Source organism: Diprion similis, chromosome 6, assembly GCF_021155765.1.
Source record: "Diprion similis isolate iyDipSimi1 chromosome 6, iyDipSimi1.1, whole genome shotgun sequence".
Lineage (NCBI taxonomy): Eukaryota > Metazoa > Arthropoda > Insecta > Hymenoptera > Diprionidae > Diprion > Diprion similis.
The window spans coordinates 9,709,374-9,728,612 of NC_060110.1; the positions used below are offsets into that span (position 1 = coordinate 9,709,374).

Consider the following 19,239-nt stretch of genomic DNA (forward strand, 5'->3'; position numbering starts at 1 on the left):
TGTATATATGTATTTGTATATGTGTGTATCGTATATGCCATTTCAATCAAGCTGCTTGCGTATATATAAATAAGTTCGAGGACCCTGCAGCGGTCAAATTTCTACAAGCTATAACGTACGATGCCAAATTCAATTTCTTTGTTGAAGCAAGATTACATTGTTGCGGAATTAATCCGCAAGGTTAATGCTGCGCTGGAAAGAAATTTAGTAAAACTGATTTCGGTATTTATTTATATCAGATGGTATAGATATGGAAATGTAAGTGGCGAACGCTTTCTAATTCAACGGCAGCAGTTTAAACTCGGATCGATCACGCTGATAACATAATTTCGTACGGGCTGTAATAAGATGTTTGCATTGTCAAGCGTCAAATAATTTAACGCTTATTTGTTAATTAGATTTAGACCACCTGAGATGGTCGGAAACGGTACTTTTGATCGATCATAATTTCGTCCATATTGTGCATTTGTAATGAAACTATTAAATTATATATAAGACAAAGGGTGACACTGCAATCACTTCGTGGCACGTGTTGGCCGTGCATTTTTTCTAGCAATGAAAGAGAGATAGAAATTCGGAATGAAGCTGATGGGAGAAAAGAGAATTCATACCTATTATGTAGAATCCCAACAGAGTGTGAATTAATTAAAAGTATCATGCACGTTACATATAAACAGAATACACTAACAGAAATCGATAGATTAGTCCGTAAACCGGTTATTTTCGAAATTTGCGCACGCCGGCCGAAGACCGACGACAGAAGGGAGGAAGTGAAAGGAGGGAGAGCGGAGGGGCTTTGATGTCCAAATGTAAATTGCTTAGCCGAAAGAATCTCGAGGGCCCGCGTAGAATTTTTACAATTTATTTGTCCGTTTTCGTTTTTCCTTTTCGTCGATTGCAGGGTCGTTACTCGGTGTATAAATAAAACAAAAATAAACCTTCGTTCTTATCGCGTGATAAAACACCGGAATTATGACCTCTTGACGAAATCACCATATATTTCCAACAAGTTTTCACCTCTCGCGAAAGCATTATATATATATACCATACATGATCCCAATGGGAAGCGCGATCGAAAATCATTAATTCCGAACATCGTAAGGCAATTCTGGCCAAAACACGAAAGTACATTGAAATTCGACTCGATCGAGGTGGACGAATAAAACACACACACACACAGACATACACTCTCTCTCCCTCCCTCTCTCTCTCTCTTTCGCTTCGATACATCTTCTCGTGTATAATTAACACGCAACCAGCAGCCACAGGCTCGAATTATTTTATGCGAGTAGGCAAACCGACGGTCATCGATACAGCGAATTATCTCGTCGATCGGAAAGGGGCCGCCGATTTGAGCAGCTACGTCATGAGATTCGGTGGAGGCCTGAACGAAGCCGTAATGCATCAGCGGTCGGCCATGATCTCGCCATTGCAGCATCCGATCGGCGCATTTGACGGGACGGGGACTTGTGTAAGTGCATTCGGCACTCTTATTCGACATATCACACGTCTCCATGTGTGAGAGCATGCGACACGGCATGGGGTGGGGGTCAGAGGTATCGCAAGCACGTTGCCTCCTTTGCTCATGTCAGCTGTCCCATTCATGTATCGGATATTACCCGGGAAGCACAGGAACAGCGTTTGTTCATTCTTGCCGATTTATCGGCCTTTAAGACTTTCGTGCGATCGATTGAGTTTCTGTATCCAACGTGATCCGTGCATCGAGTGCAGTGCGATACAGTTTCGACGTGGTGATTTTAATGTGCGGACCAATTACTGGCTCATACAATCGACGCAGTAATAATAAACATGATAGTGCGAGGTGATTTGTTTTTGCAGATGGCTTCATTTTTTTCATTCATATACTGTGTTATTTTATTATTCGCATGCTCGATCCTTTTCGACCTAATATCTCCTGTGCAATGATTTACAAGGAATAACTCGTGAATTACTTCGATTCTCCCGCCTCTCCACGCCTTTGATACTTAAACTGTTTCAGTTTTGGGCAAACTGACCTGCTGAATCTAAATGGGATTTTGCTACGTACTCCCGAATAGCTTTTTCACGTTAACTTCATAGGTGAACAAAAAATCAAAAACTTGGCTGCGTCGCGATATCCGTTTTTACTCCGTGAGTCGTTTAGCGAAATTAAATGGAAATTTGAATAAAATTACACAGTGTAACACTTCACACTGTGACGTGGTTTTAGGAAAAAAATTCTTTGCTCTAAAACAATTCGGTTGAAATTGGGGCTTTCAAAGTTCTTGAAAATCTCGACTCTCAGAATTGAGTCGAATTTCGATACGTTCATCGGAACTGCACACATACCTATACGTAACAATTCTTGTGAATAATTTCAGCGAATGGAAACTCCCGCAGATTCCAAAGTATGCATAATGATTGGGTGCCGCGTGCTCAAGTGACTACTCATATGTGTACTCACGTGCAACAGGCACTGTCTGTTGGTTATTCGCTTTAATCGCAAAGCACCCGGTTGTATCCCCGGACGGTCCCATTGGGCCGTAGGGTTCGAACTTAGACCCCAGCGAAAGTAATACCCAGGAAACGTGGATTGTGCGACACGATGCAGGCACGTTTGTGTTTGCGTGTGTGTATGTGCGTGTACATCTGCAATTGAGGAAGCTACTTCTCATATATTTGCCCCTTTATTTTAGTTACACTATTTTTCTCCATCTTTTCTTTCTTTTCTCCCCTCTCGCTCTATCTATCTATTTCTCTTTCACTCTACGAAGAAGCGTTCCTCCGCATGTTTTACTCAATCTACACACGCGAACACACACCTGCATACACGTATCTCGTTAGCTGGCTCTGCACGTCTAATTATCATTATATCTTGTTGCGTCTTGGTGAATTATTGGCTGATTAGTTAGTTAAATCGGATTGAAATTACGGAATTATCACTGCTGGCTTTACAAACTAGGTGGGTTTTAATTCGAATGGATATTGAAATGTAACGTTGTTGCATAAATTTCAAACTGTCGTCAGCTCAGGATGTTGAAATCGTTGAACGCGTGAAATTCGAACTTTGCGTATTGTAAGTTTATAATCGCGGAACATCTTGAACCGTATTGTGGAGGATGGAAATAATTTTTCATTCTTCAGTACAGGAAATGAATTAATCTTTCTGAAATGAATCCATTTGAAAAATGCACATTTATCTTTGCATTGCAATCGAGTTATCTGAACTTGAAGTGATTCTTTCATCAGACAAACTAATTGGTGTAAAAATACGTGCACCGCCAATTTGCAGCGTTCGGAAATTCCAGTCGAAAATTTTAAGCCGAAATTGTTTCCGAATTATCTCGTGTCTTATGCTTGAATGAGAAGTATATCACTGCAAGCACCTTTCGTTTCGGATGAAAATTCGTACAGTTGAAAAAAACTAAAACGAAGGGAGTGCGAATTGAGTTCACTGAGCAATTGAAATGAACTCTACGACAGTCTTGGAGCATTTTGATTTTCGACAGTTTCGCAGCGTTACGATACAAGTGGTATTATTGAGGTCGATCCTGTAACTCGAAACCTATGAATATTAGTGGTTACTCAACATCGCAGAGAGAAAAGGATCCAACGTTAACAGGTGTTGTAGATATACGAGTGGAGTTTAGCTTTTGACATTTCGTAACGTCTCTTCGTGTAAAAGCTGCTAGCGCTAACCACGAATAAATATCTAATCCTGCATATTTCTGCAAAAATATGATAGATCCCATTACGTCACAGTCACGTGCGCGTATTTAGAAAGCACGAGATAATATTCAGATTAATTTAGCAATACTGACTTGATTCGGATGTTTCGTTAAAAATTCAGATTTTCCTTTTACATACGTTCCTCGTTATAAATATTACAATATACGTAACGCCTGCCTTTTCAAAGTTGCATAACTTTTGGAACGACCTTGGCATAATCGGTTCATATTTCAAGTGAAACTAATTCAGATTATATTTCCTACACTAGGTTTGTTGTTTTGCTCATTGCTTTGTTTCACCGGTTACCAAATATCAATGACATAAAATTATGTTATCTTCCATAATTCTATTATTTTATACACATGGGTATATATTGTGCTAGAAGTGGGGACAAAATTTCAATACTAGAAAAGTATTCTATACGAACAAGGAATTTAACCCTACTTGCAGCAAATTTCTGGTGAAATACCTGATCTGGAAGGAATTAGCTGGTTTTCGTGTAAAGTGTTAGAATATCGGGGTGTGTAGTAATAAATTAATTATAGCAGATCTTCCTTCGAGCGGTGGTGCAGATTTTAGTGGTACGTAATTGTGAATATATTTTCCCCGTTAATTTACGAAACTTAAACGGACGTAAATAGCTGGCAGATATAAAAAAGTACGGGATAAGTTGTGCAATGAAACTCCCGACTCTTCCACAAAATTGTTCGAAACGAATCACATGTACTTTCTAGTTGAAATTAATTTTGGTCTGACGGCCATAAGCCGGGACTGGTTTGGAGTCATGGAAATTTAACGACACGGACTTGCGTCTATGTAAAACAAAAAAAAAGGAAAAAAGTTAAGAAAAGGTAATAATTCATTACAGACCAGATAAAGCGGCTTATAACTAAAACCGACATCGACTCATCAAAGTTTTGGAATACCAGTGCGACGGTGAAGATAAATCGTTGAGGCTGCAGAGGTGTACAAAAGTGAATAATAATAATAATAAGAAGAACAATAATAATGATGATAATGACCATAAACTAATGACGTATATTTCTCGGTAAAATGTAAAGTGAACGAGTGACAGTGCCGCGTGGACGATTAACGATCCACCCTTAAGTGCATATAGTCATAAATAAATCAATGCCAAATAAACTTTTTGAAAGAAAAGACGTAATTTCAAGTTGAATATTAAATTTAAAGAAAAATGAAATTGAAAATAACCCAAGGTGTTGGGTTAGTGGTGGTGGTGCTGCTCATATTGCCGCCAATGAAGGCGGCAACTTTTCGAGATATGATACTACAGCTATTTAAAACAGTAAGGGTGAGTACAATATATATGTATATATAAAATGTTGTAAATATATATGTACGCAATAACGGTGTAAGTGAAATATAAATTTTCCAATTGCTCAACGATTCAAATACATGTACAATGTGATGTAGGTATATATACATATATATGTATATAAAATACAGCTGGCGATGAATTACACATGAATACGTAACGAGTGAGAGATATTTCGCGCCAAATTTGTAACGCCGCGTTACACATTCTGCCCTGACACGGATGTTTTAACGAGTGACTACGAAATTAGAAGGAAGCGTATAATGTCATATTTTCTCGTCGCGTGCGCGGTTGGCCAATAATTTGAGGTACGCGATTCGTGTCAATGGTGCACAGCGACAAAGCGACGGACAGTTGAATGGTGACAGTAAAAAAATTAATGGTGATCCGCATCTTCCCGATGAGTTGCGCAAAACTGGTCCAAGCAGTATCGCTTCACGAATTCCCATTTCAAATAAGTCGCATTAATATCGCAATTACAACTGTCGTGGGTATAAGGCTAATGCACGTGTCCCATAATTCTGGCCCCGTGATTATCAATTACGAAAGTTGATAATAAATTATCATTCGCAAAGGCGGAATATATCTATTATACCTACATCAGTTTGTCAAATTGTAATGAAATATTTATGAAGCGCGTTACATTGCGCGCGAGGTTGTAATATACGAGGAATCGTTAAGTGGTTAAGGTCCGCGTTACTTTTTCACTCAGCATACCGACGTGTAATAATTACGTCCAATTTCTGCGCATGTGCAGCCTCTTTCGACGGATCGCGATGCATCCGGGACCGGTATAAAACCTCCTCTAAGTCTCCCGACTCGGGTGAGACTTTGCTCAGAAAATCATCGTCGATTGTGGTTACTACAAATTAGCAAACGAGAAGTAGCGACAGCCGTACGTGCAAGCGTGAGTGAAATTTGCACCTGTCAATACGCGAGTCGGTGCGCCTATATTGTCGCAGAAAATTGTAAAAGCTCATTGTCGGTGCCCCCTCATGATTATTCATTCGCACATCGAGGTACGACATGTGTCACGTACCTACTGTTCACAACCGCATGTGACGACAAGTCACGATGGTCAACCGCACGTATAACCAGACGTATATTATATGCACGAGTGCAGGGTTCAATTCAGCACACGTCGTAACTCTTGCTTTCTTCAATTTGCATCCCTCCCTCTCGCCGCGACATTGCGAACGCGTGAATTACAACTTCTTGCGGCGAACAATAATCGATGTTATTCGTCGAATAATTGTCGCGACGTCGACGCCGGATGTCCGCCCTGCAGGAATTGTGTAAGCTCAATGCGGTAAGCACGCGACTCTTTCTCTGCTTTCATCGCGCTCTCTTAATGCACCTGCAAACGTGCACCTCGGCAAGTTCCTAAGCGCTACTTCCACGTCAGCAAAGTTGTCACCCCGTCGCGTCGCGACGTCGTATGTTATACGTATCCTCTTCGGCCTTTCTCTCGATTTATAAATGCGAAGCACATCGCTTGCGTTCTTTTCCTCACCGTAACATCGCCACACACCGGCCGCCGCGAATGAATGCCGGTTTCGTATAGGATGGAAACGAGGCGGCAGGTGAATTCGCGTGACGTCGTTATAATATAATGTTATATTATACACCCTAGAATCCGGGAGATCCGTATTTGGCACGTACGAAAATCAGCGGTTAATATAATAGAAAGCTGACTGGCTGAATAACTGCGGACGCACAAAAACTTTTCGATCCTGACATTGCGATTTACAATTCACAATGCAATTTATGCCGCGTACCTATCTCCTGAAATCATCAGGGACCAATTGAATTTCTCGTTGTATTCTCCTTTCAGGACAGTGAGATTAGTATAGTTTATCCAGACGTCAGTGACGGAGTGAGGAGGCAACCGAGGTTCGCCAAACAAATACCGTTTCCATGCGACATCAGAGGAGGCAGGTACTGTATTAAGAACCCTTCGTCTATACCCGTGAGTGTTTTTAATAATTGATTCGATCATTTCTATGAACGAAAGAGAACAATATAAAAGAAAATCATGAATTGATGGTAATATTCTATATCCATAATTTCTTGACGATGATTTCAACGAGGTTTTGGGGTTACGATTAAAAGAGAAAATAATAATAGTATCGATGAACCGGTTATCTTCTTAGTTTTCTGGTATCGAGAGGTATGTCCTGTTCTACACGTAATGAACCGCATATATCGCCGTACTAATTATACACCGTCGATCTTTGAAATATGATAGCAGAAAAGCTGTAGGCCGTATAGCTTGCGGCGTGAAACGGTCTAATTGCACCTTCTGTGTGCCCTAGTTTTGAACATAGTCTCATATTTTTCCATTCCATCCGCATATATTATGTACACAAATCACGCTCCTGACGATTGAGAATTATTATCATTTGTTTTATTTTTCTTCATACCTATATACAGTACTGAAACATAATTATACAACAGGTTTCAATTCCTCAACAATTAACCAGAGTTTGTAGAAAAAATATAATCCTTTTAATATTTACAATTTATTTCGGGATTGTAAATAACTTGCATTAATATCTGCAAAATACTGTCATCTCCAAGTGTCGACGAACTTTATTTATTTTTGTCTTCTTTTTTTAGTGGTGCACATATTTTTTATTTCCTTTTTTCACTTAATACTATTGTTGGATACATTTTCAAAAACTGAAAATCTGCCGGGCAAAACTTTCTATAGCAGCTAATAAACAGAAAACGGTTTACCTCATCAGATAAGCTGATTGAGGACGTGCATACACGCATATCTGTGTATATACATGATACGTATATCGCATTCGGAATACGACAAGGAAAAAGAAAGGCATGCAGAGTGAAAAAAAAATATATAAAAATCGAATGAACAGTAAGCGTTTTCCATCCATTATCAGTAAATCTTCAAAACAGGTTCTGCAGGTTAACGAACAATGAGGCATATCTTACTCATTTATACAGATGAATAAAAAAAATTTCAGCAATTATTTATCTTGTATGTATCCGCAACGTGTTTATCGGTTAAATCAACAATATTATTTACTGATTCTGTACCAATAATATAGCATTAGCACAGCAATAATAATAATTGCTCATATATTTAAAACGCGGTACAATAATGTATATACCTGTTGCTAATTTCTTTTTTTTGTCACCCGACCCCTTTGAAAATGCATCAGTTCATGCATCTCATCGTAAGAAATATACTTCGTAAAACGTTAAACCATACATTTACTGCTTCGTTTTTCCCGTGTATAGCTAAGTAATTCAATGGCACTTATGTTTTTTTCTCAATATTTCGCGTTTTCAAAAGGGTCGGGCAAAGAGTATCGTCTGCACCCGACTCGCTTTGCTCGGGCGGCTAACTTCGCACCCCTCAAAATAGCCTCCTTTCCGCCCTTGATACACAAAATGTACTATCGTTGCTTGCTCAACCCGTTTGAAAAAGCCGTTGATCGATCCACTTCTACCGGGATTAAAGAAGGCTTCTCATTGCAATTCAGATCAGCCTCGAGACCTGACAGCGTTCATCGTCTGCGGCCTGGTGACATTGACGTGGTCGGCGCCCTGGGCGACTCTCTGGTTGCGGCGAATGGTGCCATGGAGGAATATGCACTGGGGACCTTCATCGAGGCGAGAGGGGTCAGTTGGTGCGCAGGGGGTCAGGGTGACTGGAGGCAGTTCCTGACGTTGCCCAACATAATGAAGGTGAGAATTTCAGACCGACGACCGGTTATTCGATCAGATCCATTGATTTTCACCCGCATGACGAAATGCCCGCGTTTATGCCGAAGATCGCGGCTGAAACCAAGATCCCGTTCTTCCGAATTTTTATTCTCAGGTCGTTTATACCTAGTCGAGGTTCGTATCTCTGTAGGGTAAGTCGGCATCTCGGGAGAAAATAGGCACGAAGATGTGTGTAATCGGATATTTTGACTGAATTAGCTCACTTGGAGCCAACATACCTAGGAATCGACCCACTCGTTGCCGAATGAAAGTTGTTTTTATGCTTCATTTCGTCGTATACCGCTATAGTATATGTATATACGTGGATATATATATACACATATTATATCGAATGGTTTCCGCTGTTCCTTGCCGATAAAAATACTTACGCGTTGTTATTTTCAGGAGTTTAATCCTAATTTGACAGGCTATTCAACGGGAAACGGAGAGTTTATATCGAAGCAAGCAAAGCTCAACGTCGCATTTCCCGTCGCTGCTACCGAGGACGCTCTTCATCAGGCCAGAATCCTTGTACGAAGGATCAAAAATGACCCTAGCATCGACATGAAGAGAGACTGGAAGGTGTGTAACAATACTTATGCTTCCGCTTCTGTAGACGATAATCATATATAGTTTTGCCACGTTGCAAGAAGCACGAGACGAAAAGCTTGACAGAGGACCGTTTGCTCCAAAATCCGCGAATAACAGCAAGTGCGAAATCACGATCCTCCGGTGAAAATTATCCCCGGCTAAATTGGTGTAAGAATAAATATGCTATGAGCTATCATATGACTTGTTAAATATTTATACACCAATCTCTTTCGGAATATAAATGATCCACGGCACCGTCGAACGTTGCAAGGCACACATCATTACATCTCTTTGTAAACAAATTTCGTCTGTAAATATTAAAATACGTTATACTATATGCGAGACAGAGGAAGTAACGAGGAATAAAAATAACGCCAATTAACCGTCCTTTCAGCTCATTACAATTTTCTTTGGTGCAAACGACATTTGTTCCGCCCGGTGTTACAAGCCGGACCAATTCTCGCCCTCCCGACATGCTCTGCATTTGCGCCGCACGTTGGACTACCTGAGGGCCACATTGCCGCGGACTCTCGTCAACCTCGTTCCGGTATTAGGTAAACGCATCAAGAGTACATTAAAAATCTTTGCATAATATAGCTGAGGCTTTTTTACTCATTTTCGTAAATAAAAGGAGGGAGACAAAAAAGGCAGGCATTGGAATAACCCGTCTGCATACATAACGATGTTCCTGGATCAGTAAGATGTATGATTTGATTTTAAAAATTATTCTAATTATTTTATTTATTAATTATGCATACCGGCGAATGGTTTCTGATGAATTACAGCATGTATAATGTACTAGACGATGTCCGCATCAGAGAGAAAGGAAGAGAGAGAGAGATAGAAAGAAAGAGAGAGAGAGAAAACGTACATCTGCTTGTCGCTGGTTGCCTACGTAGTCGAAAGCTAACTTTCCTCCAGCTAGTATCAAAACGCGGCTCGATGTTCGCAGTGATAATTTATGAAAAACGCAACGCGAAGAGAGAAATGAGTCGTTTGGTTGCAGGAAAGAGAAAAAAATTAATTTTTACAATTTGCCAAAAACTGTTGAAGCGAGAAAATTTCCAAATTTTTAAAATTATTCCCTGGAAAATTATCCCTCTCACGATTTTTTGTTCGTGATATTGATACGGAGATTTTGATACTTTCTTCATGAAGTATGTTTTTTAATAGTTTTCATTTTCATTGTGTGATCATGTCATTTTAATAGTTATTACCGTTTTCTGGAATGAAATTATTCACAAGTGTTTTTGAATCGGAATGGTACCTGGGTTGAAGCCAAAGCCTTAAAAGATGCAGAAAAAATCAACCTTTCGAATACCCGTTTACTGTACATAATGGATCAAGGTATAACTGTAAAGCGGTCCATGCGAGACTAAAGTTAAAAGTCGTTTTAGCCAACGCCGAAAAACCTGCTTTATATCCAAAACACAGAGAAAACAAATATCGAAACTACACACTCGTCCGAAAGACTTTTTCTACGCCACTAATTGTGTTTCGAATAATTTTTGTATAACACGTCAATGTCTTCTTTTCTTGTATTTTTTTCAGACAAATTTAGAAGGCAATAAAATTTGTCTGGGATTTCGTAATAGAAATACGAAAATGAATAATTGTAAAATTATAGCGCTATTAATTATAGCAATTTTAAAAAATCAGCTCTTCAAACTTGGAAACAATTAGGAAAAATTAATTACTATTTTGCTCTGAGAAGGTTCTCAAAAGGTTTGAGAATTTTTTGGGAATACTTAGACCGTTTAAATAATATTTAGTTGACCAAGACTGTTTTCAGTACTGAAAAAATGGGAAAAAATTGACCCATTATGAGTCCAGTCTTGCTCGTGTTCGCATGGAATTCCACGCATATATAGAGAGAGTTAGCTTCACCACGTGGAATTTTATTTCCAATTCATTTTTGCTCTCTCTGTGCAGATGTCACCGTGTCCATAAGAGTCCCAACGAGTACAATGTGCAACATATTGCATCCGTTGTACTGCGCCTGCATGCACGAAGGCAACGAGCCGGACATTACCGGGTCTGTCATGTCCCGACAGTATCAGCAGGCGGCGGAATCTTTGGTGCTATCTGGAAGGTAATCCGATGTGAGCTTTTAACAGGGAAGCGTAGAGAGAAGACTGTGGCGTAACGGTTTTAAAGTCGTTGGCATTCTGACCTCACAACTGTTCCGACCATTTTACGACGAACAGCTCTGAACGTATGATAGTTATATATACACACTTGAAAATACAATGCAGACTTATTATAGTGGGAGCTTTTACAAGGATCCGAATTTTTGCTTATGGATATTTTCAGAAATTTTGACATTTCAAAATTTTTATTATAATGCAATTTTTTCGCGTGCAAAGACGGGAAAAAGCAAGTGAATAAATAAATGATAAACGGTCGGGTGACTCGCAATCACCATCCGTTATGACTACTTATGACACTAATGTCTGGGAACTTTGTTACAGGTACGATACGACGCAGGATTTTACGGTCGTGTATCAGCCATTCACGGAACTGTTCAACGCGCCTAATTCTAACCCTAGGAATTCCGAGGTCCTCGATCAGACTCTAGTCACCTACGACTGTTTTCATTTCAGTCAAAAAGGCCACGCTCTTGGTAAGCAATTGGCACAAGTATTGCGAACTATGTTCATAAATCGAAAATTTTAAACTGGAATAGGTAACAGGAATGGAAAAAATTTAGCGATGACCGATTTTAGATTTTGGTTGAAAGGAAAAGAGGATAAATAAATTTCATACTTCTGTGATAGATAAGGCAATGGCGTGTACAGTGCCATTGAAACACCTAATGGCGTGACAATATTGGCCGTTTTAGCCCCTAGTCTTAGGCTGTGTTTCAGAGAGAAATCATATCAATATTAACTGCAGTACCATAACGGTTTTTCAGTGATAAGAATTATCATCGCGGGCTTAGAACACCGCCGGTAAAGAAGGAATCGAGTTTTCATGCGTAAATTGATTTTTTGTACTGACTAGAGCTCATATTAAATATAATACCAGATTTGTATAATTGAATGACACCAATTGTGTCTATCGTGACAAGCTTCAGGCTGTAAAAACACGGACAGAAGGAATTAGCAATTCAAGTGAAAACTTCAGACGGCAGTAAACTGCAGACCCGACAGATGGTAACTAATATACGAAAAGCATTTCTATTCCGTGAAGGTATGCAACCGCTCCATAAGACTGACCAACGGATGGTGTGTTGCCTATTAAAAAGCTTATCCAACGACCGATAAAAATTCGTCCAGGATCAAGGAATCTCGATCAATGCTATCAATGGACCAACCTTTGTTCCATGCGATAGTCAGTAAATCGTAATTTACCAAGCTATGTAATATGCAATACTTGTGAATGTCGTGCACGACAATGTCCGCAAAAAGTGGAATTCTTATCCCTCTGATAAATCTTTTCAAAGACTTAAAAACATGCAAATTAGACCAGGGTCATCACTGTATCTTCTGATCATTAAATGAGGACGGATACTGGTAGATTATATTTGGTCAGTATCTACCCATGTATTTGCTCTGCCGCTGCAGACTCGTTGCGTGTACGTATACAGCTAAAGTCTAAAAACTCTGAAGGTTGTGGGACACTCATGAAAGCATCGGATTGTAACGTTGCGTTAGCTAATGTAAGCCTGACCTCGTTTAAAATGTTGAACGTTTTACTTTTCGCACTTTTTTACGACACGTGGATTGGCAGGAACTTCAGCATTTTGATTTAATTACGGGGGATATAAACGGGGCAACTAGCGAATTGAGCTTAATTTTGAGATTGTCGGAAGTGATGACGTTATATTATGAGCGGGAACGCGTCATTACAGAAAAGGGGCAAAGTCACTTCTACGCAGTTTCTGGCACTAGGAAAAAAAAAAAAAAACTGAACCATTATATTTGCATTTTGTGGTTGCATATTACCGGGAAAATATATAATTTACAATAGAAAGTTAATTGATACTTAAGATGGGTTTAAACCAAAGTATGTTCTGTGAAAAGATTCGGAAAATTGGTCGATTTCAGTCAAGTTCTGATATGAAAAAAGATTTTCATGAGATAATGGCCTCGGAAATTGTTTTTTCAGAACATAAATTCTGACTTTCGTCGAATTTAAGAACTGTGTTCGTCCATCTGAAAATAAATTTGGTGAAAATTAACTGCTGCAAGTGAGTGTCTTCCTGTGATAACATGCAATTGGTACATCTATTACACAATTTTAAGTTACAACAATGTATATACTTTTGGTTGGTGGAACAGTTTTCCTACCGCGATTCGCGAGAACCGCGACATGCGAGAAACGATATCATAGGCCTGTAATATTAGTTGCAATCTGCTTCCACCAATTATGGGAATCGGTGTTCCTAGAAGAGCGAACCAAGCCCGCCGGGATGCTGAAGCTATGTAATGAGGAAACTGTAGACCAAAAAACCGCAGCGGTTTCTATATACTGAGAAAGCGATAATTATTTTTTCTTCCGAAGTTATTGCAAATTCACCGGCCTTGAATTCGGATTACGGTATAATTCAATATTTGTAGAAAGATTACCAAATCATGTAAGCAAGAATTGAGAGTGAGAAAAGAGACCGCAGAATGCATATAATGATATTATTAATTTCCAGGAGGAAACCTACTGTGGAACAACTTACTGGAGCCTGTCGGCAATAAAACTGATAATGGAAAGCCGAGAATCATGGAGAGGCTTATGTGCCCATCGACGAAGACTCCTTACATATTTACGAACGTTAATTCGAGGTTTTATTACGAGACTGGAAACCAAGAAGGAATCGCACCAAGATAGCGCGTTAAAAGGGGCAGAATTAGCTAATTAATTTACCTACTGAGAACCTCGGTTCATTCTCTGATGATCGATTTATCCAGAGTTTTGTATTATTGTAAATATTTTTCTAAATACTCACCCGTATACAGTCGTCAAATGCTCTTCACAGAGGTTTAATATTTAAGCCTTTGAATACGTTAGATTAGTTTGAGTTACGACTATATAGAGAGTTATTTCAATTTTCGTCAATACAGAAATTACCTTGGCAGCGGTGTGATATTATATTGAAAATCATACGATCAAATTGAATTGTACAAATGTATTTTCTGTACGTTCTACGGGAATGAATATTATTTTTTGTACGTTTCCATGTATAACTGACAGTAATTGATGTCGAATGAACGTTGAAATACCAATTGCTGAAGTTATCGAGTCTTTTGATATCATACCGTATTTTCTGCAATCGATTTAATGTGCATAATATGCGTGAAAATATAAAGGTCCAATCTGAGAAACATCGCCGAAATTTGTAAATATATAAGGAATCCAAGAACTTACAAATGGAAATCATTTTGAAAAAACATAAAAATAAACCGCTTTTGAGAAGTTTGTACGAGTTCTGTCTCCTAAATTTAGTCTATTGGAGGATTGAAAATTTTTTCAATTCAAATAAAGAGCTGAAAGGCATCTGAGTTTTGACCTAATTGCTAGTAAAAATGATGTGTATAGTTTAATTCTATTCAAATACCTTCGTCGTGATGGTCCCTTAAAATGAATTTTGGTAAAATTCGCATCCTCACGCATGCAGTTGCATTATCTCAATGAAGCTGCCAAACCTGTTGAGCACTTTGATGAGTACTAATTACATTATACAATTCAGGTTATAAATATTGTTCTGTGACAATTTAATTTTAGACCAGAAAAAATTGTAAGACCAGTATTAATTACGTTATACAGCTTCGTCAGAGGTTTATCGAAATGTAGATATTAGTTATGAACATGCAGTGACATTAAAAACGCTGTAATGATGGCTACAGTAACGAGTACCTTTACACTTATCCCAAAATAGAAGCTTCGTAGGTAATGTAACAGGATTGTAATATTGATCGAGGATCTCACAAATGTATATAAATGGCTCACCAAAAATCTAGATTCAAGTTTTTAGGGCCAAAATTACAGTGGTAAAAACTTCTGAAATTACTGTTCCAAGTAAACGTGGAGAAAACAAGTCTTCCCAGGACCATAAATCCTGATTCAACGACTTCAGTGATTTGCGCACAACACTGCGAGTCTAATTGCAGGCGTAACTTCGCGTTTTAGTACCTCTGCAGATGCGCAAAAAGCACGAAACACATCACGGTAGGTCGGCAGTAAAAACTAGTTATCTGTCTGCCAAGCTTGCATATCGGAAGCGAAGCGAACCCCGAACGAACTTGAACTAGAAACAAAAATCGGATAACAAACGACTGTGTGAAGCGATAAATTTGGAATTGAACGTGACTCTGTAAACGTCCGCATGTAAAGTATTACGCAAGAAATAATACGAATCACTGTATTTGTTGATAAAAAGTCATTGCAATGCCGTCTTATAGAAACAGTTAATAAAAAAAGTTCATATTAGCAATCACGTTAGAATTATCTTATCATAGCGGTTATGTTAAAATCATCTTATTAGTGTTGCTATTGGTTTTGCACAGCATCGAAACCGAGAATTAAAAAGAATCAATTAAAGACCACAAATTAGTTATGTAATCTTCATGGATCGGATTGCAAATTTTTCATTTTTAGACCGTTATGATGCATATTATATGGCGCAGTGTGTACTATTTCCGAGTCAAGTATCGATTTCTACATAGTTAGCATTAATAATTTCCCCCTAAAACTTAATTGGCAAACTTGTTGTACTTCATTTATAAAACGATAAACTTGACATAAAAACCAGTGAGTTCTTGAGTAATGTTCCGTAAATTTGAAATTTTATTTCTGGGCAAATGTATCGTAATATATTTACTGTCTTTGAGCTCAATATCAAGTCGCCTCGGAACAGCCAAAAAATACGAAAATTTCTTGGTATCTCTTTAGCTGTTAGTTTTACTCTTTTCTACATTTTAATTTAGCATTTTTGAGGTTCCAATTAGTTACAAGAAATTGCAAAAATGCAAGGTTTACCCGTTAAAGAATAAATCGAACTTTACGGCTGAAATAGGATAAAATTTGCGGAGATTTTTCAAAAAGGTGGGGATAAAAAATTACAAATTCATTGCTCAATACGTTTAAATTTATTCAATATGCCTTGATTCTAGTACAAGTGGTCGAGTGTCAGTGTGTAGTAATTCATCAAATTTAAAACTAGGATTGAAATGAAAGAAAAAGAGAGATGCGAGCATATGATTTAACATTACATAAGACATCTAATTACAATATGAAAAAATAGGTCTGCAGTACACAAAGTCCGAAGTAGGATATTACAGATACTACATCGAATAGTTATTGCTGTAGTCTTAAAATAGAGCTTCAATCCTGACCTGCGTACAGGTCCTCTGCAGAATACGATATGGAAGAGAATGAGGCAAAGTGGGCCCCTAGGGGCAAAGTGTGCATCTTGAAATTTTTTAAATAAAAAGTATAAAATTGAAAACTTGAACTTTGTATTAAATATGAATTATTCGGAAATAATTTACTCAAGTAATTGCACGACGCAAAACGTTTGAAGTTGTGCCTTACTCTCAACTCGTAAAAGTCAAATAGGCAAAGGCAGTACTAGATACCTTCTTCGCATTTTTAGGTGTTCATCCAGTCTAAGAAGAATTGCCCAGTAGATTGCAGACGTAACAATTAGCGGATTCAGAAATCACGAAGAGTGCGAGGCCGTTCTCTTTCGACAATGGGTCAAGCGTCACGGCCAAAGTACACGAACTTTACACAGAGTTTCTGGAACAGGTGAGAAAGAAAAATCACAAGCTTATCATCACCAAGTCTCAGCTGTTTATTCGAGATGCCTTATTTCAAGTACAAGTGATTGGATGTGAATGTAAAGTGATTTACCAAGTGGCGAAACATTAAAAAAGTGACTCACGAGGATGAATGCAGGATGATAAATAAACATTGGATGATACTGGTGATTATTATATCAAAACGTGTTAGAGCGATATACATACACTATCATAAGCAGAATATGAAAAGTAATACATCAGATAGTCATTGTCGTAGATAGTGAGTGGAGTTCAAGTTTCAGCTTGTGCACGAGGGCAATGGTATTGCACGTACTTTGCAGAGTACGACATCTTCTGTATAATATTGTATTGTTAATATTATTTGTGAACCGGATTGAAATAAATGAATACTTGAGTTCCCAATATTTTATTCACATTACAACTGCAGGTAGCCCGACTACAATTTGAAAACGTGTTTTGATGTTCTTGAGCTACAATAAGTCTAGGAGGAATGATACAAGCAACATCAGAATATGAAGCTTTTGATGGGAAAATCATTGAAAAAAGGTTAAACCCTTCGGAATTTTAGACCCGTGATTTTTCTGCCGATAATCCAACGCCATTCTTGATGTGTTTTCTTCTATCCTGGGCGTCCGATGAGTGTGAGAAGCGTCGTACAAATCCATTCCCAGAACAAAAATTTGACGGCCGAAAAAAATCCAAGGCTGACACCTCTACATTTTTGGTGAAAATTGAGACGACTTTGAGTGCTGCTGCGATTGACTCTTGAGGGCACTATTCCGATGTAAATTTGATGAAGAGTTCCGTTAGACGCAGGCCGAATACGCTGCGAGTAACAAATAGGAAGTAAGAGCCAGAATACTAAAGATGTATTTTCTCAATTTTTCTGCTGCTGGTCTTTGCGTCGTAATTTCACTGCCGTTGGTCCTACGCTTTTTTCGTTGTGTTTTCTGAGTTCCTGAGCGTCCAATTCGTCTAGAAAGGGTCATACAAATCAATTCGGGGACGAAAAATTCTCAGCTTCAAAAATGACCAAAAAAGTAAGGCTAACCCCTTTGGATTTTTTGCGAAAATTTCGACGATTCTGAAAAGTGCTGCAATAAATTCTGTCAGGCACTATTCCGACGTAATTTTGCGAGAGAAATCGATTGATCGCAGTCCGAATGCGCTGCGAGCAACGGATGAAAAGTTACAGCCAAACAACGAAAGATGTATTTTGTCAATTTTTCTGCGGCTGGTATTTGCGTCTTTATTTCTCTGCCGTTGGTCCTACGCTTTTTTTGTTGTGTTTTCTGAGTTCCTGGGCGTCCAATTCATCTAAAAAGGGTCATACAAATCGATTCGAAGACGAAAAATTCTCGGCTCCAAAAATGACCAAAAAAGTAAGGCTAACCCCTTTGGATTTTTTGCGAAAATTTCGACGATTCTGTAAAGTGCTGCAATAAATTCTTTCAGGCACTATTCCGACGTAATTTTGCGAGAGAAATCGATTGATCGCAGTCCGAATGCGCTGCGAGCAACGGATCAAAAGTTACGGCCAAAAAACGGAAGATGTATTTTCTCAATTTTTCTGCTGCAGGTGTTTGCGTCGTAATTTCTCTGCCGTTGGTCCTACGCTTTTTTTGTCGTGTTTTCTGAATTCCTGGGCGTCCAATTCATCTAGAAAGGGTCATACAAATCGATTCGAAGACGAAAAATTCTCGGCTCCAAAAATGACCAAAAAAGTAAGGCTAACCCCTTTGGATTTTTTGCGAAAATTTCGACGATTCTGTAAAGTGCTGCAATAAATTCTTTCAGGCACTATTCCAACGTAATTTTGCGAGAGAAATCGATTGATCGCAGTCCGAATGCGCTGCGAGCAACGGATCAAAAGTTACAGCCAAAAAACGGAAGATGCATTTTCTCAATTTTTCTGCTGCAGGTGTTTGCGTCGTAATTTCTCTGCCGTTGGTCCTACGCTTTTTTTGTCGTGTTTTCTGAATTCCTAGGCGTCCAATTCATCTAAAAAGGGTCATACAAATCAATTCGGAGACGAAAAATTCTCGGCTCCAAAAATGACCAAAAAAGTAAGGCTAACCCCTTTGGATTTTTTGCGAAAATTTCGACGATTCTGTA

General features: G+C 38.7%; 1 protein-coding gene across 3 annotated transcripts; it reads left to right on the forward strand.

Moving 5' to 3' along the window:
• Nucleotides 1-1,733: 1,733 nt before the first annotated feature.
• On the forward strand, nucleotides 1,734-14,701 carry LOC124407113 (phospholipase B1, membrane-associated-like). 3 transcript variants are annotated; one of them, XM_046882948.1, is made up of 9 exons: nucleotides 1,734-1,822; nucleotides 4,254-5,020; nucleotides 6,879-6,982; nucleotides 8,554-8,758; nucleotides 9,182-9,358; nucleotides 9,762-9,921; nucleotides 11,300-11,459; nucleotides 11,839-11,990; nucleotides 14,013-14,701. In XM_046882948.1, the coding sequence occupies exons 2-9, from the start codon at nucleotides 4,904-4,906 to the stop codon at nucleotides 14,189-14,191; spliced, it is 1,254 nt and encodes a 417-aa protein (XP_046738904.1). In that variant the 5' UTR covers nucleotides 1,734-1,822; nucleotides 4,254-4,903; the 3' UTR covers nucleotides 14,192-14,701. The 3 variants fall into 3 exon arrangements, with proteins under 3 accessions (XP_046738904.1, XP_046738905.1, XP_046738906.1); XM_046882949.1 differs by having other exon boundaries at nucleotides 4,257-5,020; XM_046882950.1 differs by lacking the exon at nucleotides 1,734-1,822 and having other exon boundaries at nucleotides 4,882-5,020; nucleotides 6,879-6,978.
• The last annotated feature ends 4,538 nt before the right edge of the window (nucleotides 14,702-19,239 follow it).